This window comes from Mauremys mutica, chromosome 9, assembly GCF_020497125.1.
Source record: "Mauremys mutica isolate MM-2020 ecotype Southern chromosome 9, ASM2049712v1, whole genome shotgun sequence".
Classification (NCBI taxonomy): domain Eukaryota; kingdom Metazoa; phylum Chordata; order Testudines; family Geoemydidae; genus Mauremys; species Mauremys mutica.
The window spans coordinates 40,057,566-40,084,777 of NC_059080.1; the positions used below are offsets into that span (position 1 = coordinate 40,057,566).

Below are 27,212 nucleotides of genomic sequence, written 5' to 3' on the forward strand. Positions count from 1 at the left end.
GTAGAGTGTTGGAATGTGGGGGCGTGTCAGGGCTCCAGCTGGAGGTGCAGAATATGAATATGACCTCCAGTTTGGTTAGCAAATCATTTATGAACTGTTCCTGATTTCTGCATATTCATTATTTGTAAGTATTCACCAAATAGTTTCTATGAAAAATTTGCAGCCTGTTGATTACTTGCACATTGTTCAACTAGTATATCTTCCATTCAGCATGGGTGTTGTATGAGTGGTTGCCTAGGTTGCATGGTATTGTTGCTGTTTTGACTTAATTTTAAAACCTTTCAATCATCAACTTCTGTAACAGGTTTTTGGATGAATAATCATGGAGACTAAATTTTGAGAAACTCCTGGCACTTGCAAGCGTCGTCAGAAATTCCCAGCAGTTGACTAAATATTTGCAAGTGGTGGATAACAGGACCTCACAAATCACGTTGAACTGAACTAGGCAAAGCAATTTGCTAATCAGTGTGTTTTGGTTTTTATGTCTTTCTGTTTAAGAATTTGACCAGCTTTGCACCTAGTGCACTCAGCAGACACTTCAGAGTGGAGAGAATGGTTGCTTCAGAAAATATTAAGGTTAGTCAACAAATATGTTTCTTTACTTTAAAAGGAGAGAATAAAAAAATGAGAAAAAAAGTCAGTGTAAACACTCTGCTTGAGCTCATTTCATGCACATATATCCGCATTCTATTCTGAAGAGCTGACCCATTACCACATTTGCTCTGTCTACTAGCTGCTACTTGTGTGTGGGCTGAATTTGTGGCATCTTTTACTACCACACCATATTTGCTGCTGCTGCTTGGAACTATTCTCTGCATGTTATTCATCTTCAGGCTGCTGCCCAGAAGTTGTATCTTTGTAGCTGAATTTACTGCTTTGTACAACTGTTATTACTTACAGAAATGTGAGGGGGTTTTAAAGGCACAAGGTACAAATTTCAAGGATGAATGGTGGATGTTAACTCTGTTCAAAATGATTAGATCAGAATGAGAGGAATTGAGGGAGAAATGGCCGTCCCATTTCCATTCTCCCCTTTGCTCAGTGAAAGCAGCCCTATTTCACTGGCCTAGTTGCTTGCTGGGAAAGAAGGCTCAATCAAGTGGCAATTTGCAGCATGAGGCAATATGGCCCAGAATGAAATTGTGATTTTTTTCATGACGTTTCAGAGATTGTTGTTGTATTTTCCACACAGCCCTTGCTGACATCCAACTCACTGGCCTTATGATGGGATGAGATGGGAAAATATGACAGAACATGAGTTCTGAAACTCTTAACTATGATAGCTCGGAGTTAATCATAGACTTTAAGGTCAGAAGGGACCATTATGATTGTCTAGTCTGACCTCCTACACAATGCAGGCCACAGAATCTCACCCACCCACTCCTGTAACAAACCCCTAACCTATGTCTGAGCTATTGAATCCTCAAATCATGGTTTAAAGACTTCCAGGTGCAGAGAATCCTCCAGTAAGTGACCTATGCCCCACGCTGCAGAGGAAGGCGAAAAACCTCCAGGGCCTCTGCCAATCTGTCCTGGAGGAAAATTCCTTCTCGACCCCAAATATGGTGGCCAGCTAAACCCTGAGCATGTGGGCAAGACTCACCAGCCAGCACCCATGAAAGAATTCTCTGTAGTAACTCAGATCCCACCCCATCTAACATCCCATCACAGGCCATTAGGCGTATTTACCGCTAATAGTAAAAGATCAATTAATTGCCAAAATTAGGCTATCCCATCATACCACCATCCTCTACATAAACTTTTCAAGCTTAGTCCTGAAACCAAATATATCTTTTGCTCCCACTGCTCCCCTTGGAAGACTGTTCCAGAACTTCACTCCTCTGATGGTTAGAAAACTTTGTCTAATTTAAAGTCTAAACTTCCTGATGGCCAGTTTATATCCATTTGTTCTTGTGTCCACATTAAATCATTCCTCTCCCTCCCTGGTATTTATTCCTCTGATATATTTATAGAGAGCAATCATATCTCCTCTCAGCCTTCTTTTGGTTAGGCTAATCAAGCCAAGTTCTTTGAGTCTCCTTTCATATGACAGGTTTTCCATTCCTCAGATCATCCTAGTAGCCTTTCTCTGTACCTGTTCCAGTTTGAATTCATCCTTCTTAAACAAGAGAGACCAGAACTGCACACAATATTCCAGATGAGGTCTCACCAGTGCCTTGTATGATGGTACTAATACCACCTTATCTCTACTGGAAATACCTCTCCTGATGTATCCCAAGACCGCATTAGCTTTTTTCATGCCCATATCACATTGGCAGCTCATAGTCATCCTGTGATCAACCAGTATTCTGAGGTCCTTCTCCTCCTCTGTTACTTCCACCTGATGCGTCCCCAGCTTATAACAATTTTTTTTGTTATTAATCCCTAAATGCATGACTTTGCACTTTTCACTATTAAATTTCATCCTACTACTATTACTCCAGTTTACAAGGTCACCCAGATCTTACTGTATGATATCCCAGTCCTTCTCTGTATCGGCAATACCTCCCAGCTTTGTGTCATCTGCAAACTTTATTAACACATTCTCACTTTTTGTGCCAAGGTCAGTAATAAAAAGATTAAATACAATTGGTCCCAAAACCGATCTCTGAGGAACTCCACTAGTAACCTCCTTCCAGCCTGACAGTTCACCTATCAGTATGACTCTGTTGTAGTCTCCCCTTTAACCAGTTCCTTATCCACCTTTCAGTTTTCATATTGATCCCCAACTTTTCCAATTTAGCTAATAATTCCCCATGGGGAACTGTATCAAATGCCTCCATACCCTCATTCCCATTTGTCATCCTACCATTATCCCTAAAATCCTCATTAGCCTCATTAAAGACTGAGGCAAAGTATTTGTTTAGATATTGGGCCACGCCTAGATTATCCTTAACCTCCACTCCATCCTCAGTGTTTAGCGGTCCAACTTCTTCTTTCTTTGTTTTCTTTTTATTTATATGGCTATAGAACCTTTTACTTTTGGTTTTATTTCCCTTTGCAAGCTCCAACTCTACATGGCTTTTGGCCTTTATCCCTATATGTTCTGACCTCAATAAGGTAGCTTTCCTTGCTGATCACTCCCATCTTCCATTCCTTGTAGGCTTTCTGCTTTTTCTTAATCATCTCTCTGAGAAGCTTGCTCATCCAGCTTGGTCTACAACTCCTGCCTATGAATTTTTTCCCCTTTCTTGGGGTGCAGGCTTCTGATATTTTCTGACTTGAAGTAATTCCAGGCCTCCTCTTCCTTTAGATCCACAAGTTCTTCAGTCCAATTCACTTCCCTAATTTCCTTAATTCTTTAAAGTTAGCCCTTTTGAAATAAAAAACCCTAGTCCCAGATCTATTTTTGTTTATCTTTCCATTTAGTTTGAACTGAATTAGCTCAGGATCGCTCGAACCAAGTTTGTCTCCTAAAACCATTTCTTCTATGAGATCTTCACTACTCACCAAAACCAAATCTAAAATGGCATCACCTTTTGTAGGCACATCAACTACTTGGTGAAGGAATCCATCAGCTATCACATCCAGGAAAAACTGAGCCCTATTATTATTACTGTTGTGTATTTGGTTGTCATGGTTTTGTTGCTATGGCAACTGAGTTAGATTATTATGGGTTAGCTCAACCGGTTTCAACCGGCCGAGGAAGCTCTCTGTATATATGTAAATAAAATGGAGGTTTTGGTTAGCTGCCTGCTCTCTGGCCTCAAGTGATTGCTTCCTACACCGGCTGCCCCAAGGATATAACACTGGCGACGAGGGTGAGACTCCGGTGCTGCTCCAGTAACAGAAGGAAGTAGAAGTTAAGGTAAAGAACAAACAAACAAAAAAGCTGCTTGTTGCACTGACTGTGAAAGTGAAACTAAAAATCATGGCTACTCTGACCAGGCCCCTGGAGCCTTTTGATGAGAATACAGAGCAGTGGCATGTGTATACTGAGCGTTTTGAGCTTTTTGGTATTGCAAATGACATTACAGAAGCGAAGAAGGTGCCAATATTCTTAACTGTTGTAGGGGCTAAAACCTATTCTCTGCTACGCAGCTTACTACACCCTGTTAAGCCTGAGACTAAATCTTACAGTGACATTGTGGAAATCCTGGGGTCTCATTTCTCCCCAAAACCACTGGTAATTGCTGAAAGATATAGGTTCCACAAAAGAGACCAAAAGGAAGATGAAACAGTTGTACAATTTGTAGCCATTTTAAAAAAGCTAGCAGAACACTGTGAATTTAAAGAAATGTTACATGATGCCCTGCGTGACAGGTTAGTGTGTGGCCTGTACAGTGAAGCTATACGGAACCGCCTACTGACAGAGGCTCAGCTTACCTTACAGAAGGCTGTTGATATTGCTGTCTCCATGGAACTGGCTACAAGGGAGGCACAATACATCGGTGCACCCCCTAGGGTGCAAAAAGTGTCACAAGAACCGACCCACAAAACTGTGCAGAGTCAAGAATGTTACCGCTGTGGTAAGCCGGGTCACCAGGCATCAGAATGCTGGTGTAAGGACCTGGTGTGTCGACACTGTGGCAAAAAGGGACACATTGAGTGTGCCTGTAAACAAAAGAAAAAGAGGCCTGTGGTCTGGCCGACAAAAAGAGGAACCCTGCATACCCTAGAGCAGACCCAGGATGATCATGGTGACACCTCATCGCAAGAGGAAGTGCCACTGCATGTTTTGTCTTTGGCAATGGGCTCACATGAATACTGGGTAACCCCGTTATTGGATGGCAAACGTATACGCACGGAACTGGACACCGGTGCAGCCGTCTCACTGATCTCCGAGACTGTGTATAAAGAAAAGCTACAGCATCTTCCGCTTAAGGCAACAAAAACTGTTCTGAAGACGTATACGGGAGAAGCTGTGCCTATGCTGGGCACTATTGATGTTAAGGTGGAGCTCAATGGAGGCAGTCTACCCTCCTTCTCTAGTCTAGTGTGTGTTTTATTTAGGGGATGTTCTTATTAGGGGGGGAGGAATATGTTGTGTATTTGGTTGTCATGGTTTTGTTGCTATGGCAACTGAGTTAGATTATTATGGGTTAGCTCAACCGGTTTCAACCGGCCGAGGGAGCTCTCTGTATATATGTAAATAAAATGGAGGTTTTGGTTAGCTGCCTGCTCTCTGGCCTCAAGTGATTGCTTCCTACACTGGCTGCCCCAAGGATATAACAATTACTAGCACTTGTCCTCCAGTCCATATCTGGGAAGTTAAAGTCTCTCATGATCACACAATACCCATTAGTATTTACTTCATTAAAAATATTAAAGAGGTCTCTAGCCATAACCAAATCAGATCCCAGTGGTCTGTAGCACACCCCAAGCACTATCTCAGGGGAGGATCTAGTAGCTCTCTTCCCCAACGTGATTTTTGCCCAGACAGACTCTGTCTTATCTATTCCATCACTTCTTATTTCTTTACAGTCTACCTCATCATTGATATACAACGCTACTCCACCACCTTTGCCTTTATTTCTGTCTTTCCTAAACAGCACATAACCTTCAATACCTGTATTCCAGTAATGACTACTGTTCCGCCATGTTTTTGTTATCCCTATAATACCTGGTTTCACTTCCTGCACCAGTAGCTCCAGTTCCTCCATTTTGTTATCTAGGCTCCTCACATTAGCATACAAACATCTTAATGTTTGCTGTTTTGCTTCACTCACATTCTTTACCCGATTAGGCACAGACATTCTACTGCTAGTATCACCTATTAGACTGGTATCTACACTTCCCTTCCTCCTTATGTCTATTCTCCTACCCACGGCTGTATCTTTTCTTACTTCGTTTTCTTCCCTCTCAATATTAAAATCCGGTGTGGAGCTTACCTGGACATCTCCCAATCATCTCCCCCAAATTCCTAGTTTAAAGCTCTCTTGATCAGTTGTGCCAGCCTCCATCCTAGAAGTCTATTTCCTTCCCTACTCAGGTGAAATCCATTCTGAGAGAACAGTCCTCTGTCCATGAATGCTTCCCAGTGGCCATACATTCCAAAGCCCTCCTTATAGCACCACTGCCTGAGCCATCTGTTGATCATCATAATCTTGTCACACCTTTGTTGCCTTTCTCTAGGAACAGGCAGAATCCCACTGAAGATCACCTGAGCCTCGATATCCTTAAGCATCTTCCCCAGCCTGGCATAGTCTCCCTTGATACGTTCCAGCGAGAATCTAGCTGTATCATTTGTTCCCACATGAAGGACAATCAGTGGATTCTTTCACGCTCCCATTAGGATCATCTTCAGCCTCAGGTCCACATCCTATATTTTAGCACCCGGCAGACAGCACATCCTTCTGTTCTCTGGATCAGCTCTGGTTACAGGCCTGTCTATTCTTCTCAGTAATCCCTTTGCTATGCAATAAATTGCACTGAGGATAACAAATACGTTCTGAGGGAGAGAATATCTGTTATCCTCTATTCACATGCCTCTTCATCGGAGCCTAGTCTACAGTACATTACTTGTAATACCCTGTGAGTGGAGCCCCACCAGTGATACCAACAATGGACGCTACAGCATCAATGATATGCAGGCATTTTTACCACCTTCCCTGAGCAGGTCTAGATGACACAATTGGGAAAAAAAAAAAAGAGGTCTCCAAACCTCTTTCCTCTACCATTGTCACCACCAGTCAGTCTGCATCTGTTAGGAATAATTATGGGTAAGACAAAAACTCAAATTCAGACACAACCTAGACGTGAACTAGTGGGGGGATAAAACCCGTTCTTCCACCAATACTAAATGACAGCTAAACTTCGGCTTCACTGTGCCTGGTGGGATATTTGGAGGTTTAAGGTTATATTCTACTCTCAGAACTCTGGAGGAATGCCATGGAAGTCAATGGAATTATTCTAGTGTGTGTAAGAACAGAACTGGACCTGAATCTGTTACTGCAATAATAATGTAGGTTTGTGTGTTGGATAATACAATACATCTCTGTGGGCCCCAGCATGACGTAATACAAATGCATTGTGTAAAAGAACAGGCTTGTCACATAGCTATGTCCACTGGCCATGGTAGTGACAAAGATTGGGTTAGGTGATAAGAGGGTTTTCTCTCTGTTTCAAACACCTGGTGGTCACAGCTCAGTGAATACACAAGAAGAGAAAGCCCCATCTTTTCTCAGTCTCAAAACCAGTGAAGCAGGAAGCTGGAGTCGCTTTAGCTAAAGCAGAGTTATCATTGTGGTTAGCATGAGCTCTTGAAGGGCTGCGTGTCTGAGTAAGGGGGCAACTACGTTGCCTACAGGGAGTTGTCTCGTATATACAGAATTCCACAGGAAATATTTACTGTCTTTAATATTCAGTACACTGAATTATATTTAAATTGTTGTATTCCCTATGTCCTTTCTGGTGATATAGAAGTTCCTCTTGGGACAATTAGAAGGCTCTGTGCATGGGTTGATGTTGCAGCATTTCATTCACCCCATGCAATTAAGAGTTTTTGCTTGAGTCTCTAAGTAACTGGGCCAAATTCCACTGTCAGTTAGAACTTGCAAGCTTGTTGAAGCCTGTAGGGCAGCACTCGTTAACTGATAGCAGAATTTGCTCCTCTAATTGAACCTGGTCAGCTCTGTTTTAGAAATGATGTCTCCTTCTCTTTCGTATCAGTTTCATGTCATCTGGCATTACCAGTTATAGACACCAGTGGCTAAGGAAAATTACAAACAGGGTTTCAGCTCCATGTGGATGAGGATATGCCTTGACTGTTAGTTCAGTGTGTGGCTGGATGGAGAGAATATCCATTATCCTCTCCCAAAAGTGCTCTCCTATTTATACATTCTTGCTGTATTTATTGGAAGCAGGACTGGTAGAAATTCTAAGAAACCTGGGGTTTGACTGCTTCTTATAGTCACTGCCTCAATATTTATTTGGTCCCAGAAATACACTGAAGTTGACACCTCACCAAGAGTGGGAAGTTGACTGGACTTCATAATAGAGTTAGTTGAAAAACTAAAGTTTTTTTTGGACAGTTGTAGAACAATTCATGTTTTTCACCAAAAAGTGTCTGCTTTTCTCAGAAAAAAAAAAGACTGTTAGAAAAATGAAAATGGAAAATATTTTGATTATCAGTAGAGCTGGTTGGGAATCTTCCATCAGAATAAAAAACTGAACAATAATCAGAATCTTTTTGTGTGGAATTAAGAGTAAAATTGGAGGGGTTTTTTTATTATGGATATGGAGAAGTACAATTGGGTAACAGACCCTGAAAATTCCATGCCTATTTATGAACCACATTTTGGCTTTGTGATGAAGTGTGACACATCTCAAGTAACTCGGAAGGAGGAGATACCTGAGAACAGCTTGAGAGAGTAATTTGTTTTGAACTGGTGTTACAGAAACCAAACAAAATGATAACATGGATATTTTCTTTTCAAAATGGTTGGATGGATTATTGGCATTAGGCAAAATACATTCATTCAAGTTTTGTGACGATTTGACTCTTTGTTAGTAAGTCATCAACGATGACACATAACTGAAATTAACTACTAGTGTTTCTTCTAGGAACAGAATTCTTGAAGTAGCTGTATTGGCTAATATACCAGCATACAGAATAACTCACATAGGTACTGTAAAGGATGAGTTCTGAGATGTGGGTCTAAATACTGTTGTGCTCTACTTCCACACACATGGAGATCAGGGTATTTAATTTTTGGTGGCTGCTAATTCTGTTTGTGTAAAACTGAGTAACTAGTGAGACTTGAACTCCAACAGGTTGGATGGGTTTAGTGTAACATGGCTTAATATTAGGTTAGGCAATCCTTCTTCTCAAAGTAGCATGGAGCTAAACCACAGGAGATTTGTAAATAGGTACTAGGCCCAGAAAATTAAGAGCTAAATGAAAGTATTTTCCCATCTATATAAGCATACTTTAATGAAAGACTAGTTAGGTATATTCTCCTTGCTTCCTCCCCCTATTGCCCTCAGCACTTTCCCCAACGTTTTCTGATTAATTAGTGGTCTTATGTAGTCTTTCCCCTGAATTAAGTTTGAGGATCCAGCTATGTTTTTCTTTAAAGTACTTTCTCTAATTATTTTAAAATCTAAGAAGTGACACATTCTATAATGCAACCGGAGCTAAAACCTATTTTAGGGCATGATTCCAGAAAGCACTTAGGTCCCAGTCCTGCAAAAACTTGCTCGCATGCTGCTTAACTTTGACCACTGTAAGTAAGTCTGTAGGAGTGTTCGATTATTTACAGTGAGTAAAGTTAATCACATGAGCAAACTTTTGCAGAATTGGAGTTTTAATCATGTACTTAGGTCCCATTAACTTATTTTGAAGGAAAGCACATGCTTAGAACTAACCATGTGCTTAAATACTTTCCTGATACTAAGGATGCTTTCCTAAATCAGAGCCTTCAAATATAACGTACTGGTATTTTTGAATAATTTGCCTTGTGAGGCAAGGTAGTAATTGTTAATCACAGTTGCTGCTGTGTGGGGAATTTTTAAATATCCCAACTAAGAGAAGATGGTGTTTATGGGTTTTTGTGCTTCTTTTTACAGAAGGTCTCTTTTTTTTTTTCCTGCTTATTTTTGTATATTAGACGGCCTGGTCTTATCTGCTTTGTTTTTCCTCCAAGAAACTATGAAAACTGGAAATAGAATTATGACATCATGGGTACCAAAGAAGTGTAACCAGGTTGAGAGGGAAAGTGATTTTTATTCAAGACTGTTTAAAACTTTGTTTTATTTTCGCATCTACTAAATACAAATGCCCTGCCACCGCTTAAAAAAGAATCTCTTTGTTAGATAACACTGCCTCTTCAGAGAAGGTTTGAAAAGTGTTATGGTTCATCTCCTCTCAGAGATAGCTATGCAATACAGAGTTTGAGCCCAGTGGGTGTAGAATTATGTGCAAGGGGCCATATTCTGCTCTGTTACTCCAATGTAAATTCATTGACTTCAGTGGAGTTACTGTGGATTTACACCAATATATCTGAGAACAGAATTTGACTCACAATGAGGTTCAGACCTTATTTTAGTAAGTACTAAGTTTAGGAAGAGGTCAGCTAGATTCTATTTCAAAACTTCTGCAATTTTGCATACCTGTTTCAAGTGAGGGGGCAAAAAGCTGAATCTTTTACATTTATAAATAAAGCCCTTTGCCTATTGTAGAGACCCTGAGAGCGTCAGTAACTTCCTTCCTGGCTGAGATGATATTTCAGAGACGTTCACTTGGACTATGAGGTCAGTAATGAGGGGCTCTCCTTTCTCTGCTTCAGCCACATATACTGATTCTGAGGAGACATGAAGTCATGCAGGAGCTGCTGGTCTATCCTGCTGTTCCTCGGTAAGTACAGGAAGGGGAGAGATCTGAAAATGCCTCATTGGAAATGTTCTAACTTGAACTTGATGAATAGGCTCTGCATCGTTTCTAAATTGTAACCAGCACTTACATAGTTTCACATCATGTGAAGAAAAGGGAACTGGTTGGTACAGTCCAAAAAAGGTTTTCTGTTTGTATTTGATTTAATTTAATAGCCTGTAATGGCTTGATTGTATTAAACAGTTAAGCCTTGGGGGCACAGTGAGTATACAAGGTGCAGCATATGATAAGATTTTATTGTACAGGCATCTTTTCTGAATGGGTTCATTTGCTGTTAACTATTACAACCTACTTTACCTTATTTCCCTGTAGATTAGTATGGACGCTATTTGAACTGGTTTCTATTGGTTTGAAGCTCACACATTGTGGACTGGGTTCACTGCTGTAGGCAGAGGTCTGTCTTCAATGAGAGGATGAAGTTTGATTAACTTGAACTTCCAAGGAGAAGACCCCTCTCCCCGGCACCTCCTAGCCCAGTCCTTCCTTTCCTCCTTTTGATGTCTTTGGAAGGGAATGACCCATCCCCCACTAACCTAGTACTAAGCAACTTCTTCCATCTCCCCTGTGGGGGTCTCCAGGGTGTACCAAGGAGTCTCTGCACCGAGGAAGGTCTTTGGGGCCAGCTTGGTACAAGTTATTACATCTCCAAGCCCTTCAAGGGTCTTCTCAGAGGCAGGAGTCAGCTGCACTTCACCCTCCCTCTTTCTCCCAGTGCAGATGCCAAGAGAGTAACCCATTAGCCCTTACTCTTTTTTATTAAATGAGTAAAAACTAAACATTCTTGAGATCTTTGGGTTATTTAAGAAAGCCTATTTCCCAAAATGATGGAATCACATTTCTCACTATTACTGTCATGACCTGCCCATTGTTGGTTTATTCATTGAAACCCTGGAAACAGCTTTATTCTGAGAGATTTCATGGGGCCCAACCGTCTCCTCACATGCACATACACAACTTCCACTGACTTCAGTTGGAACAGCCCCAGATGTCTGAGGATGAGCATATCCCTGGAGATTTGTTATTCACCATGAACCAAGGTTACTGCCTTCTCCTCATATGCAGATTTCGTTCTGTTCAAATTTGCAACCCAGTGTACCCATATAAAGCACTGTTCTTGGAGCTACAAACACGATACATGCAGCTAGAGTTTACATCAGTGTGCCCAGTTTTGGTGCAGTTTGTAACACTGCATATTTTGTGGGAAGCTGTCCTTAACAATAGCTTTAGGTTATTATTTTTACAAACACTATGAATTATTATAAGGGGGAAGTTTTCTCTGGTGCCAGGTGCAGGTGATTTGCTGATCTCTGTCTGTGTGTTTACTGCAGGTTCCTCCCAGACTCTTCTCATTGACATTCTTCAGGATTCCATCAATGGAACTGTCAGTCATTCTGTCCTTCTGCCCGTCTACTATAGGCTCCAGCGGCCATTTCCCTCTCCTCTGTCCATTCAGTGGTATTTCAGTAACACCCCTAATCCACTCACCAGCTACACACTGACTAACTGCTCTGTCAGTGCTGAGGGGATTCCTACCCATTGCTCTGGATATAATTATACACATGAAGCATACCAAGGCCGGACTGAATTTTTTCCTGGAAATGCTTCTCTGCTCCTTCAGAACCTTCAGCTCAGCGACAGCGGAGTGTACAGCGTCACCTTCAAAGTACCACAGCAAACCAGAAATATCACATTAACTGTATCTGAATCTCACCTGAACCATGGAAATGCAGACGATGGTATGTATGTAACTTACAATGCACACAGCACTGAGGAAATCTGTCCATCCATTGGTAACAGTGACAAGCAGTTCCCTCCAACGTGCATCATTTTGTGCTTATGTACATTAAACCACTTCTACTATATCGTTACTTAATTGCAATAATAGCCTCTTGTGAAGGACTTTACAAAGGATTTTGGAAAGTACAAGTAAATAATGCCAAATATTATTTTACGGATGCACTGGGAGAATTCTAGCAGAGTTGAGAGGCAAATGTTCTTTCCCAGATGCCAAACTGACTGGTTTCTATCAGATCATGTTAATTGCATCAAAGGTAATTTCATCATAGAGCAGCTGCTTCCTCAGTTTCCTCTTACTCATTGGGTAGTTTAGTCATTTGGCCAAACCCCAAAGATCCTTCCCAACTGGGATAAAAGCAAGAGTCCAAACAAACTAACTGAGTTATTTCCAGAACCCGGTGATGGAGACTCACAAACAGCTATTGATCTCTTCTGGCTTCCCCCAGTCTCTAGTTTTCTAGCCCAAAACAAAACTTTCTAAAGTTGCTTTACCAAGTCCATCTAGGCCGCCCACAAATTTTTCCTAAACCCTTATTGGGCCTTTTGCTTGGAGAAACTAATAACAGGTCTTATTTCCTTCAGGTAGAGACAATCACAATAGAGCCTGACTCTTCTCTGGTGTGTCTCTTACTAGAACAAATGTTCTTTTATATTCCTGCCCCTCTGCCCAGGATACATTGCTCCCCGGTCTACTATTCTCAGTCCCTTTGGATTAGAAGTCCCAGGATGCCTTAGTCTTGGGATCAGGGACCAGGGACCAGGGACCAGGAACTGAGAACCAGATCTGGAACAGGACTAAAGTTGTACGTTTAACCCCTTTCATGGGACCAGCTCACCCAATGACATTCATCTAGGTGCCTTATAACATTCTATAGTTATTAGTTCCATCAGCTTATTTAACTGTAATTTACAGGATCATCTGTATTACATTTAGCATTTATTAATAAATACATTAATAAATATTTTCCATTGTTCAATAACTCATTTAATGATACAATTAGCTGGCTTTAATCATATGATTTTTAGCAGCTCAGCCACTTCATTCTTAGGATCTTTTAGAACTCTTGGATGAATGCTACCTGGTCCTGATGACTTTTTTCCTCTTTATCTTCTCAGTGTGTTCCAGCACCTCTTTTGACACGTCAGTCTTTGACAGTGCTTCTATTTTATTGCCTGAAATGAGTGCAGGTGAAACCCTGTCCCCAGGATAGGTATCTCCCCAATGTACACTGTGTGGAAGACTGATGTAGTAGTCATCTAAGCCAAAAGTTCCAAGACTGTTCTCACTAATTTTGGATACCTTCATTTTGGATACCCAAACTGGGGATTCTTAGGGCCTGATTACCAGGGGTACTGAGTACTCACAATTTGCGATTTCAAGTGCCTGTGAGAATTAGGTCTTAACCAGTGTTGCCAACCCTTGTGATTTTATTGCAAATCTCATGATATCTGGTGCTTATCTGAAAGCTCCTGGAGTCATGTGAGAATCTCTGATTTACATTAAAAAAAAATTCTAGCACCCTATAGTTGTGGAGAATACTTGAAGACATGTTTCCTAAAAGCTAAAAAGCCAGAAGGGAAATAAAGATTTCATATCTATTTTTTTTAAAATCTCATCATTTTAAAGCCAATTTCATTATTTTTTTCTGGCCTGAGTCATGAATTTTGAATTCTTGGGGTTGGTAATCATGTTTAAGTCTCACAAATAGGGAGCTCAAAAACTGAAATGCCCAAAATCAGAGGACACTTTGAAAACCTAGGTCTGAGCTTTTCTAAAATATCCTTAGGCTAGCATCTGATTCTCTCAGGCTTCGTACACCAAACACATTTACGTAATTTGGAGCAGTTTCTTTTTATGACTTTGGCTAATTGTTCATCATATTCCTTTTTAATCCCCCCTCATTTCTACTTTACAATTTATCAGCTTTAGCTCCTGGTCCTTTCAACTGGTTTCGCTTTTGAAGTACACCATTCCTGCTTGAATATTCACTGATTCCCTGACACCTGCCTATTTTTTCTTGACTTGCATATTCCTTGTTTTATTTATTAGTATGGATGCCCCTCTTATTTGATATGCTGTTTCATTAGCGTCTGGGCTGATTCTATGGATTTTAAACTCTTCAAATTTTTCTTTAATTACTTTCTAATTGGCATCCTCTTTCTTTTTTTTTCTTCTTCTTTTTCTTTTTTAAATCCCCCTTTCTAAAGCTTAACGCGACAGGACTAGTTTTTGATATTTTCCCCTCCCACATAGATATTGAATTCAATTATATTTTGAGTATTATTATATTACACAGTTGCTCAACTATCGCTACTTCTGAAACTAGCTCCGGTGAGTCAATTGAGACTCAAGCGAGAATAGCCTCTCCTCTTGTGTGCTGTAGAACTAGCTACTCTAAGAAGTAATGTTTTGTGGCATTGAGAAATTGCTTCTGCAAACTGTCTCTCAACATGTCATTTGCTTAGATGATATGCAGTGTGCTGAAGTTATCCACTGTCACTGTTTCAATAGATTTTGTGGCTTCTTTGATTAACTTTGTTGATCTGCCAATTGCTATCATTAATGTGGTTAGAAGGCAAGTAGTATAATCCAGTATTCCTGTTATATTCCAATCATTTTTAGCCATGCACATGTTACCGAATGCTTCTATCCCCTCAGAAATGCTATTTCTTTAGATGCTACTGGAATCATTTAGGTACAGGGCTACTGCTCCTGTCTTTACAACCAAATCTGTCCTTCCTATATAGTATATTTCCATGTATTACCATATCCCTTTGGTTGTGGTCATCCACTGTGTTTCTGGGAACACTACTAGGTCTTTTTGCATTGTTTTAGACTGTTCTTTCCAACAAAACAGTCTGAAATTTGATATATTAGACATGGGATTAAGCAAGGTAGCATCTGAATCTACTCACACAGCTAATGGCACTCAGAGAAGTGAACATCAGGAAGGGACTAACCACACCCTTATCCTGTTCCAACTTTCTCCTCCTCCAGGCTGAGATCAGAATGTTACTACAATACCATCAGAGGAAAGGAGCAACCAAACAAACCCCCACTCTTAGAATTCATGGATCTAGAGGATTTTGCACTGCAAAGCTGGAGAGCTGCTTATCTGTGGATCTGTTTACACTGCAAGTGAAGGTATGATTGTAGCATGGCCAGGCATACCTGTGATAGCTTTAATCTAGCCAGCAGGGGTACCAACAGTGTACATGTGGTGGCACAGGTTGGCAACTTGAGTGTGTACCCAGGTTCCTGGGTGGGTTTGTGCCACCACGTCTTCACCATTATTGTAACCCTTGCTAGCTGGATTAAAGCTCTCATGAGTATTCCTACCTGTGCTACATCACCTTCTATTGCAGTGTAGACTTACCCTATGAGCCCAGTCTGTCAATGGTCTGGTCAAACACTAAACTTTCTCCTATCCACATCCATTGACACATTGTTCCTAAATGTCCCTATCCTCTCCATTACCCGCACAGATTGTCATGGCTTACTGATAAACAGTGACCTATGAAATGTGAGAACAGGAGGCTTGATCACCAGTGGTGGAAGATCCACATGGAATTTGACCAATGATGGTGTAAGGAATATGTGATCCTAGACCATGATTGGGAAGAAAACAGGGATCTTTCTTTTCTAAAGCAACAGCACCTGGCAAATTTTGGCCAAAAGAACAGTTCTAGACAATGACCATGGTCAATCCAGACTGCCTTGTGCCTACCATAGACCTGAGCACCTTCTTCTCTGAGGAGGTCTCCTCATATTTTGCAGGGAAAACTGCACATATCCTAGACAGTCTCTCACCCTTTGAGGTTTTACCTTGAATTTTGTGTTGAAATGAAGCATCAATTCAAAATCATCACATTTCATTTGGTTTTGCTAGAGCCATGTGGAATTGTGCATGATTTCAATTCAAAGCCATAAGTCAGCCTAGGTTTCCTAGAAAGGTATGTGCGCCTTCTGAGGATCCAAGTCTGAGTTTCCAGGTTGTAACAAAATCCAAAAATAGCTGAGTTTTGTGCGGTTTCAACTTTCATTGCAAACATTTTGCACAGTGCCAATACTGAATCAAACTAATTAGTACTGTATGTAAATCATAGAATCATAGAATCATAGAATTCAAGATCAGAAGGGACCATTATGATCATCTAGTCTGACCTCCTGCAAGATGCAGGCCACATAAGCCGATCTACCCACTCCTTTAGCAAGCGACCCCTGCCCCATGCTTCGGAGGAAGGCGAAAAACCTCCAGGGCCACTGCCAATCTGCCCTGGAGGAAAATTCCTTCCCGACCCCAAATATGGTGGTCAGCTGAACCCCGAGCATGCGGGCAAGACTCTCCAGCCATACCCTCTGGAAAAAGGTTAAGAATATCATATCATTGATCCATTGTACTATTTACCAGTGTGGCACTTAATTGACCTATTGACTAAGCCCGTTATCCTATCATACCATCTCCTCCATAAACTTATCTAGCTTAATCTTAAAGTCATGGAGGTCCTTCGCCCCTACTGTTTCCCTCGGTAGGCTGTTCCAGTATTGCACTCCCCTGATGGTTAGAAACCTTCGTCTAATTTCAAGCCTAAATTTCCTGACTGACAATTTATATCCGTTTGTCCTCGTGTCTACATTAGCACTGAGCTGAAATAATTCCTCTCCTTCCCTGGTATTTATCCCTCTGATATATTTAAAGAGTGCAATCATATCTCCCCTTATCCTTCTTTTGGTTAAGGAAAACAAACCGAGCTCCTCAAGTCTCCTTTCATACGACAGGCCTTCCATTCCTCGGATCATTCTAGTGGCCCTTCTTTGTACCCGTTCCAGTTTTAATTCATCCTTCTTAAACATGGGAGACCAAAACTGCACACAATACTCCAAATGAGGTCTCACCAACGCCTTATATAACGGGACTAGCACTTCCTTATCCCTACTAGAAATACCTCGCCTAATGCAACCCAAGACCGCATTAGCTTTTTTAACGGCCACATCACATTGCCTACTCATAGTCATCCTACGATCAACCAGGACTCCCAGGTCCTTCTCCTCCTCCGTTACTTCCAACTGGTGCGTCCCTAGCTTATAACTAAAATTCTTGTTAGTCATCCCTAAATGCATAACCTTACACTTCTCACTATTGAATTTCATCCTGTTACTAATACTCCAGTTTACAAGGTCATCCAAATCTCCCTGGAGGATATCCCGATCCTTCTCCGAATTGGCAATACCTCCCAACTTGGTGTCATCCGCAAACTTTATCAGCCCACTCCTACTCTTGGTTCCCAGGTCAGCAATAAATAGATTGAATAAAATAGGACCCAAAACCGAACCTTGAGGAACTCCACTGGTAACCCCCCTCCAACCCGACAGTTCCCCTTTCAGTACTACCCTCTGCAGTCTCCCCTTTTCTAATCCTTTTCTATGGTTTAGTTTCAGGCTCATCTCTAGATAAAAGTGAATTAAGTCTAAGGCTAGCTGGATGGTTCTCTTTCTCAGGCCATGTCTATGCTATTAAGTTAAGTCAAGGTAACTTACTTCAGCATACAGTCGCTGCAGTAATTACATCACTTGTGCATGTCTAGACTTTGCTTCTTGTGCTGGTAGTGCACATCCTCACCAGGACCGCTTGTACTGATAGTGTCAGTGTGGGGCATTGTGGGATGGCTCCTCAAAGCCAGTAACAATCGATGTAAATAATGCAGTGTCTACACTAACACTGCATCGACCTAACTACATTGACTTTGACACTATGCCGCTTGTGGAGGTGGAGTTATTAAGTCAGTGTAGTGGGGCAGTTACGTTAGCAAGAGTGAAATTTGAGTGTAGACACTTCCATAGTTAGGTCGACGTAAGCTGCTTTGTGTTCACCTAACCTAACTCTAGTGTAGAGTTCAACCAGGCATCAGTTTTGTTGTTGTATCAAGTAAAAACCAAAATAAAACATAGAAGCAAAAATCAAAATTAGCCTGTGGCTGTTACACAACAATGGGAAGTAAATATATGGAATCCAAACAATGTGTAATAATAATCTGAGTCATAGTACTGCTCAAGAACACCTCCTCACTTCCTGTGTCGTATTGCTGTGTTCCATTCATTAAGCAGGTGTGCTTGTACCAGCTTAGGTCAAAGTTCTATTCTTAGTTCTCGAAACTTTCCAAAACTTTCACTGATCAAGTTGAAATTTTCAAAGTGTGGTGTCTGACCAAAGGTTACTTGTTTTGGAAAGACTGAGCAAAAATAGTTCAGCAATTTTGGAAAATGGAAAAAACTATTTTCTTCATGACAAAAAGTTTCTTACAGCCCACGTTTAATAGCTCTCGTGCCAAAAAAAGTTAGGGATAGAAAACTGAAATTGGCAGGGAACTAGTGCTCATTGAGGACAAATGCTCTTAAACATTCCAGTAAACACTGAGTTTAATTAATTGGAGTTATAGTCCAACTTCAAAAAGATCTCATAAAACGAAGTGATTGGGCAACAAAATGGCAAATTAAATTTGATGTGGATAAATGTAATACACATTCGAAAAAATAACCCCAACTATACATACAATATGATGGGGGCTAATTTAGCTACAACTAATCAGGAGAAAGATCTTGGAGTCATTGTGGATAGTTCTCTGAAGACGTCCACGCAGTGTGCAGAGGCAGTCAAAAAAGCAAACAGGATGTTAGGAATCATTTTAAAAGGGATAAAGAATAAGATGGAGAATATCTTATTGCCCTTATATAAATCCATGGCACGCCCACATCTTGAATACTGCATACAGATGTGGTCCCCTCATCTCAAAAAAGATATACTGGCATTAGAAAATATTCAGAAAAGGGCACCTAAAATTATTAGGGGTTTGGAACAGGTCCCATATGAGGAGAGATTAAAGAGGCTAGGACTTTTCAGATTGGAAAAGAGGAGACTAAAGGGCGATATGATAGAGGTATATAAAATCACGAGTGGTATGGAGAAAGTGAATAAGGAAAAGTTATTTACTTGTTCTCATAGTATAAGAAGTAGGGGCCACCAAATGAAATTAATGGGCAGCAGGTTTAAAACAAATAAAAGAAAGTTCTTCACACAGCTCACAGTCAACCTGTGGAACTCCTTGCTGAAGACGTTGTGAAGGCTAGGACTATAACAGGGTTTAAAAGATACATTCATGGAGGTTAAGTCCATTAATGGCTATTAGGCAGGACGGGTAAGGAATGGTGTCCCTAGTCTCTGTTTGTCAGAGGGTGGAGATGGATGGCAGGAGAGAGATCACTTGATCATTACCTGATAGGTTCACTCCCTCTGGGGCACCTGGCATTGGCCACTGTCAGTAGACAGGATACTGGGCTGGATGGACCCTTTGTCTGACCCAGTATGGCCATTCTTCTGTTCTTATGTTCCTTTGGAAATTACATTTCGTGCATGCATAGAATGAACAGCATGATTTTTAGCACTGTTTGGCAGTCATCTGAATAAAGCAAGGATACACTACTGTGCTCAGGGAATGACACAGAGTGCTGGGGTCTGATTCTCCAAGCATGTGCTGTGAAGTGCTCACTGCTCCGAACTCCCACTTAGAGCTGGGTGAATATCTTCAGACAAATTGTTTATTAATCAAAAATGACATTTGCATTGATCAAAAACTATTTTCAAATTTGACTTGAATTAGCTGAATAGTTTCAGCCAGAACAAAATAAACAAATAAAATTGGGAAGCGGGTCTAGATTCACAAAACTTCTGGAGGAGGAGGAGGAGTTGCTACTGCTTACCTTATAACCTTTAGCCCAGTGGTTAGGGCACTCACTTGAGACATGGCAGACCCAAGCTTGAATCCTTACTTTAGACCACAGATGTGAATGAAGATCTCCCTTATCCTTGGAGAGGGCCCTGACTTCCAGGCTACAGACTAGTCTGGGGTGACACTCTCTTCTGTTGAAGCTGTAGCACTTTGTGTTAAATACTTGAATGGTCTCTGGGTCAGAAAGTAAGAGAGAGAAGGACTCTCGCACTCACCTGAAAGGGGGGTGACACGAGTTCAAGTCTCTGCTCCAATGAATAGTCAATACAAAGTCCAACAGCTTCAGCAGGGGCTTTTGAGACCCTCACCCCAGAATAGCTGATAGCCTGGTGGTTAGGGCACTCAGCTAGAAGGAAGAACTGATGGGTTCAAATCCCTGCTCTAAATGGGGGATATGAACCTGGGTCTCTGCTGTCCCAAGTGAGTGTCTTCACCACTGGGCTTGAAGCCCTAAAGTGGGCATCTTTTTCTTACCCACAAACTGAGAAATCAGTTATTTGCCCAGCTGAATCCCTCTGCCTGTGTCTTCTAAGCATGCAGTGAATGAGGCAGGGCTCTGCAGAAGCCCTGGTGTCACTCAGTGCACATCTTTCAAGGTGTAGTGGGAGCAAGTGCTCCACAGCTGCATAGTCAGCCAGGTAGCAAGTACTAAGAGCCATTATCTGAAATCATCACTTATGCCAGTGGTTCTCAACCAGGGGTACATGTGCCCCTGGGGGTATGCAGAGGTTTTCGGGGGTACATCAACTCAAATAGCTATTTGCCTAGTTTTACAACAGGCTACATAAAAAGCACTAGCAAAGTCAGTACAAACTAAAATTTCATACAGACAATGAGTTGTTTATACTGCTCTATACACTGAAATGTAAGTACTATATTTATATTCCAATTGATTTTATAATTATATGGTAAAAATGAGAATGGAAACAATTTGTCAGTACTGGTGTGCTGGGATACTTTTGTAATTCTATCTCTGATTTTGTAAGCAAGTCGTTTTTAAATAACTTGGGGGTACGCAAGAGAAATCAGATTCCTGAAAGGGCTACAGTAGTCTGGAAAGGTTGAGAACCACTGACTTATGCTGTCCTAGCACTGCTGCCTGAGTTCAGCACAATCCTGTAACCTACCAAGACCTTCTCTGAAAAATATACATTTGCCATTATAGTTATTTCTTTATCAAATATTCAGACAACTTATTTCCTTTTATATGTCAGGAACAAGAAAAGAAACAGGAAATGAACCGAATCCATTTCCAGACCTCCTTCTTGGACTTCAGATCACTGGAGGCTTCAGTTTCCTCCTGCTCCTTCTGTTGCTGTTCTTCTGCTGCAGAGAGCATAAAGGTGAGTGGTCTTCCTCATACACCTCACTCGCTGCTGTTGGTGCTTCAGATTCTTCAAAATTACTTTTTAATGAACAAATCCAAATGACCCTGACTAGCTTCTGGGAAGTCCATGTGCTGCCCTCCCAGCCAGAGTGAAGCTTTTCCATTACATTGCGTCCTGAAATGTGCACAATGCTTCTGATCCACTGGGAAGCCATAGGGAAGTTATCACAAGACAACTAAAGGGACATGGATTTATTTAGGGTTTTCTGACACAGTGTCAGGATAAAGACTCACAGATTGACTCCATGCCATCTGTATATAAAGACATTGTGCTGGTGCAATGCAATATTGCAACACATTGTCTCCATGTTGTGATTCAAGATGCAAACGCTGGAGTGTTTGCAGCTCAATATCAGGGCACTACAATAAATTGTCCCATATCACAAATAATAATAGGTGATGTCTCTAGTACAATATGGAGCCTTTGCAGGTAGAGGGATGGAAAGTTGTGAGCGACACTTTAGGACCTCCCCCTGAAGGAAATGTCACAGGGAGACACAGTATTTTGGAGGGATATGTAACTAAAATACTATAGTTAATGCAAATGATTAAACCTAAAGGCCTGATTCTCCTCTGATTTATACCAGTGGAAATCAGGAGTAATGCCACTGAAGTTGCTGCGGCACATAGTGTAAAACTGGTGCTAGTGAGGAGAGAATCAGTCTCATAATCTTTAGACACTTTCCAATGAATCTTTCAGGAATGTGAGGTTAATTATTTGTAAATAAATTTTCCCCCTTTGCTCCCAGAACACACACACACACAAATCTCTAACTCAAAGACAAAAATCCATTTTTCTTTGTGTCACTGATGGATGTCTTTGGTTTCAAAAGCACAGTGCGACTACTGATTACAAGAATTAACAGATCCACATAGATACAAGTGATTTATCTGAAGCACAGAATGTCTACAGTCCCTGTAAAATATTAACTATTCAAACAACTTTCACAGGTGCAGTTCAGCAGAGGAGGACAAGAATTATAAAGCAACAAGAAGAGGTACTGTACAACATAATAAAACACAGAGATCTGGTATCTCCATATATAAATTGCACTGGTTTAACTACAAACAGATTTTAAACTGAGTTAAACTGATGTAAATTCCTGTGTTGGACACTCTTAGATCAGTTTACAACTGGCTTGTGTTATTTTAGATTAATTCATTACCTGACCAAATTAAGCTAAATTGATTCAAAAGCCAGTTGATTCCAATGGAACACTGCTGATTTAGACCAGCAAGGGATTTGGCTCATAAGCAAGTTTGTGAAAATATTTAAAGAAGGCAAATTTTGAACAAACAAATATAAGCATTTGCACCAGAAGCCTGCATGAAATAACATGTAAAAAGATGGAGAGTGATTCCTTCCTCCTTCCCCCAAATCACCCATTTAGGCTTTGGAATCTTCATGTACACAGAGCTGTGAAATGGTCTTCTTAATGGTTCTATAAGTGACATCATCCATATATCCAATTAAGAATTTTGAATACTTACAACAAGCTCTTTGCAAACAATCTGCACACCTAGAATTGCTTCCCAACAATATACATCATTAACAGGACAAAACAGAAAAAGAATATTTCTGAAACGATTAAAGATTAAATATTTGCTCAGCTCTAAAACTAACTAAGGTGATTAATAATATATACAGGTTGCCTTAGTGAGATATCTGTACTTTTTATGTGCTTAAATGATCAGTTATACATTTTTATTTAGATTTTGGGGAATAACAAAAACAGCTAAATATGCAAATACATAATCATATGGCTGTAAATGTGAAATTCCAATACAACAATACTCTGAAATGATGCCAAATGGGATACAGTAACTCCTCACGGCTCCAGTTTCCCCTGCCATTCTTCTAATGCAGCTTCAGCCCCAGTTCAGTCCACTAGCCTGGCTCTTCCATGTTGCCAGCTGCTTTTACATGATCTCAGGCTCTTCCCTGCAATGAATGTGATCAGCAGCCACCATGGTATTGCTGACAATATTTTGGGACTCTGACATAACATTATGAAAGCAAATCTCATTACAGAGATTGAAACACCAAGAACTGAGCAAATGCATAATCAAACACTAACCCTAGTAAATGCAAACTGCAACATGCCCTGCAAGGCACTCACTAGACTCTGACCCTGGTGCACTGCAAAGGGAGCAGTTGCCTTTGATTTGCACCTCTCTATGAGTCATTCTTGGCCTGTTTCCACAACTACAGAAGAAGCTTAGTTGGATGTTCTCTTTTATGATCATTCACATCCCCTTTTCTTCTTGTTCTACCCCCTCCCCCCCCACACACACTATACACTGAAGCCTCTGACCACTTTGCATACAAGAGGAACTAATTTCATTTTGCGTATCCACAGATTATCTCATTAGCACAAATTAGATAATTGTACTTTGCCTCTTTCAATTATCTTCTGCCTCTCTCTCCTATCTATCGAGTAATTTACATCACTGCATATATCACTCCTGAGCTGTGCTCATTGCTACTAGAAATTATAGGGCTACTTTTTAATTAATCTGGGAGACAGACAGAGACAAATGATAGGCTGCTGTCAGGATGCACCTAACTAGTAATGCCTGTTTTCTGTACAGTACTAACTGGGACTGGATTCTTCAAAACTCTTGTGCACAATGGCTAGACTGGGGAAATAGATGGTTTAAAGCATTTTAACACCACTTACCATTTAGTGCAGACTGGGTTTAACACATTTAAAACATTAGTGGGAAACTGATGGTTGACCATGAAGACAGAGCATATTTTTAAATATGCTAAATCCTATTTACGCTAACATGTTGGCTAACACATTCTAACCTATAACCTGTTTTCCTAGTCTAGACAGGCCCATTGAATAGTACTTAGAACATGTGCAAGCCTCATACAGTTTTGTATGATGTGAGTGCTGAGATGTAGGAGGATTGACATTGGCTGTTACCACTACTCCCTCCCAACACGGTGGCAGATACTGGAGGGTGGGCCTTCGGGGAAGAGAAGCGCTTGACTTTCGTGCAGGCTGTTAAAACCCGGCTGCTGAAACTGTGGGTTTTGTGGCCCTGGAGGCTTCGTCATCAAACCTTGCAGCCTTCTCCTCCCAGCTGCATGGCCAGAGCGAGTATCAGCCCACAGGGTCTGAGCAATGACACTGCTCCAAAATCATTAACTGGTTTGTTGCAACATTTCTCTGAGTGAGCAAAAGTGACTTCACTAGAGAAGGACACAGATATTAATGGGAATTAGCATTTGTAAAAGGGAAGGAGGGTTGTTAATCTGAGAGGGAGGTCAAATCTGTTCTGTGATGCTGGATAATGGTGGTGATAATGATTATTATTTAGTATTTATATCATGGTAGCACCTATCGGCTATCCTGGCCAGGGCCCCATTTGCCAGGCTTGGCTTGGCTACACTGGCGCTTTGCAGCGCTGCAACTTTCTCGCTCAGGGGTGTGAAAAAACACCCCCCCTGAGCGCAGCAAGTTACAGCGCTGTAAAGCACCAGTGTGAACAGTGCCCCAGCACTGGAAGTGCGGCTCCCAGTGCTGTAAGCTAATCCCCTCGGGGAGGTGGAGTACCGGCAGCGCAGGAGAGCTCTCTCCCAGCGCTGGCGCCGCGACCACACTCGCACTTCAAAGCGCTGCCGCGGGAGCACTCCTGTGGCAGCGCTTTGAAGTTTTGAGTGTAGCCAAGCCCATAGTAAAAACTCCCCATTAACTCTCTCAGCGTTACAGGCATTTTCCTTCTCATTCTTTCTGACTCTGATCATGTTCCTCAGCATGGATGCTCTTACAGCCCTGACATTGGTCATTCTGGGTGGCTATTTCCCCTTGCTGAGGGTCAGTGTGGTTTCATGATTTTCTTGCTATAGCTCTGCATGGTGTGGTTTTGTGTGCTTCTCCTACATACCCTGGTGACGCCTGTCTTTGCAAGACTAAGTTGTCTGCTGCTGGGAATGAAAGAACCAGCTCACTTTAAAACCAAAGCTGCACGAATCACCATGCACATGGCTAAACACAAACTTGTATAAAGCTGAGCTCGGTGTGAATACTGGGTCCCCCATATGTCCCCATCTCCATCCCCCAGCTCTCTGTCTGTCCTTCCCTCTCCCCATTCCATACCTCCCACCAAGCTCTGCATGGTTGACTCTCATCCTTCCCACTAATACTCCTTTGCTCCCTGTGACATCCACTACAGAGAAAAGCTCAGACAGTTCCACTGATCCACTTACAAACAGGCCCATGACTAAAGCTTTATAAATTATTCAACTTGAGTCACAAATGAGCTTGACCTCAGTCCTGAGCTCAGACTGCCTCAGCAAATCAGCACTGCTCTGTTCTAACTGTGATAGCTTCTCTGATCTCTCCATAAAAGGCTTTTTGCAAATGTTTATCTCTCTCTGGATAGTTGTGTTCTGCACCGATCTGCTGTGCAAGGCACATCCCGAGTTTGCGCCTGGCCTTTAGGAATAGGTCCATGGGGTAAGCACATGGGAGAAATATCATGTTATTTCTAGCATGTGATTTGAGCCATATCCCTGATTGGCTGAACATGCTTTCCATACGTTGACTGGTCCAGGGCCTCAGATCACAATACATTTGCAGTATGTCACAATGTCAGTCTTGGCCTCTGTAAACTTAATTTGTCCCTTATTTTATTGTTTTCAATTGCAGTCAGTAGTTCCTGGCCCAACTTTAAGCTCAAGGGAGGAGGATGTAGAAGGAGCAGCTGCTGAACCAATTATTGCTCCTTGGTGTTATATGATAAAGAAATATAAATAAATAAATATATAGTAGATATATAAATATACAAAGAAATTTCTTTTTAATTAAGACTGATCCCCAAGAACAAGTTTCTTAACTCAGTTGGGGGCGGGGTGGTTTGTTTTTATCTAGGTCCCAAACCATGAGGAATCTCACATGGAAAGTTCATTACCAATGACGGTATCAACAATTTATGCAAGAATTGGAGAAGACACTGGGCAGAGGCAGCGCAGATCAGAGTCACAGACTGAATACGCCTCTATAAGCTTCTCTTAACAGCAGCTGTAACCCCAACATGCAGAGCTGGTTTTAGGTATGATCAGCACATGTAGTTACTCGGGAGCCATCTCAGCCATGCAGTTCAGGAGCTCTGCTGTAAATAATCAAATTATCCTATTTAATGGGAACGGTACAGAAATGGCAGTATTGTTTAGATGGTTTTTCCAGACTTCTGAAGAGTCTTTCAGAAGAGTGTATTATACACATGTAAATAGATGATGGATTAAATTCAAAGGGTCTTTGTGAACTCAGGACTCATCTGTTTAAGGTGCAACTTGAGGCACTGAAACTTGTAGATTATCATCATTGTCTCTTCGTACTGAGGTAGAGCCTGGAGGCCCCAGTCAGGGATCAGGATACCATTGTGCCAAGCAAAGTACAAACACAACATAAAGATGGTTCCAGCCCCAAAGCATGTGGGACATCTTAAGCACTAATATGGGTTCCATTGATATGTACCCTGTGTGCCCCTGCTCCACTAGCTCTCTGGGTGCATAGGATATGTAATATGTGTAGCATTTGGAGCCACCAGGTGGTATCCAGAATAAGAAATTTACTGTACCTTGTTCTAGGCTCTGCTGTTGTCTGTGTGCTCTGTGAAGATCCTGGAATGAACTGCTCTTTATTCATTCTAAAGTAATTTTGAAAACACAGAGTGAAGATGAAAGGAATTGGGTGAGCTGGGTGTGGAATTGCTACTTATCTGGGGAAGGAAGGATCTTCCTTTTGTAACTGTTTACATTTTTCACTTGGCAGGAAGCTAATGTCCATGGGCCCCCCTTAATTTGGGAGCCTGGAAATGTAACAGAGAATCTTAGACTCTTTTTAAAGTAAGTTTCTTTCCCTTTCACTGTGAAGAAACCCTTAATACATTAAACTG

At 41.3% G+C, this 27,212-nt stretch overlaps 1 protein-coding gene across 3 annotated transcripts; it reads left to right on the forward strand.

Moving 5' to 3' along the window:
• Positions 1-27,212, forward strand: LOC123377047. 3 transcript variants are annotated; one of them, XM_045029438.1, is made up of 7 exons: positions 1-124; positions 499-576; positions 10,123-10,297; positions 11,662-12,069; positions 21,130-21,258; positions 22,254-22,300; positions 26,186-27,212. In XM_045029438.1, the coding sequence occupies exons 3-7, from the start codon at positions 10,255-10,257 to the stop codon at positions 26,327-26,329; spliced, it is 771 nt and encodes a 256-aa protein (XP_044885373.1). In that variant the 5' UTR covers positions 1-124; positions 499-576; positions 10,123-10,254; the 3' UTR covers positions 26,330-27,212. The 3 variants fall into 3 exon arrangements, 2 of the variants coding, with proteins under 2 accessions (XP_044885373.1, XP_044885374.1); XM_045029439.1 differs by having other exon boundaries at positions 10,230-10,297; XR_006582052.1 differs by having other exon boundaries at positions 10,123-10,194.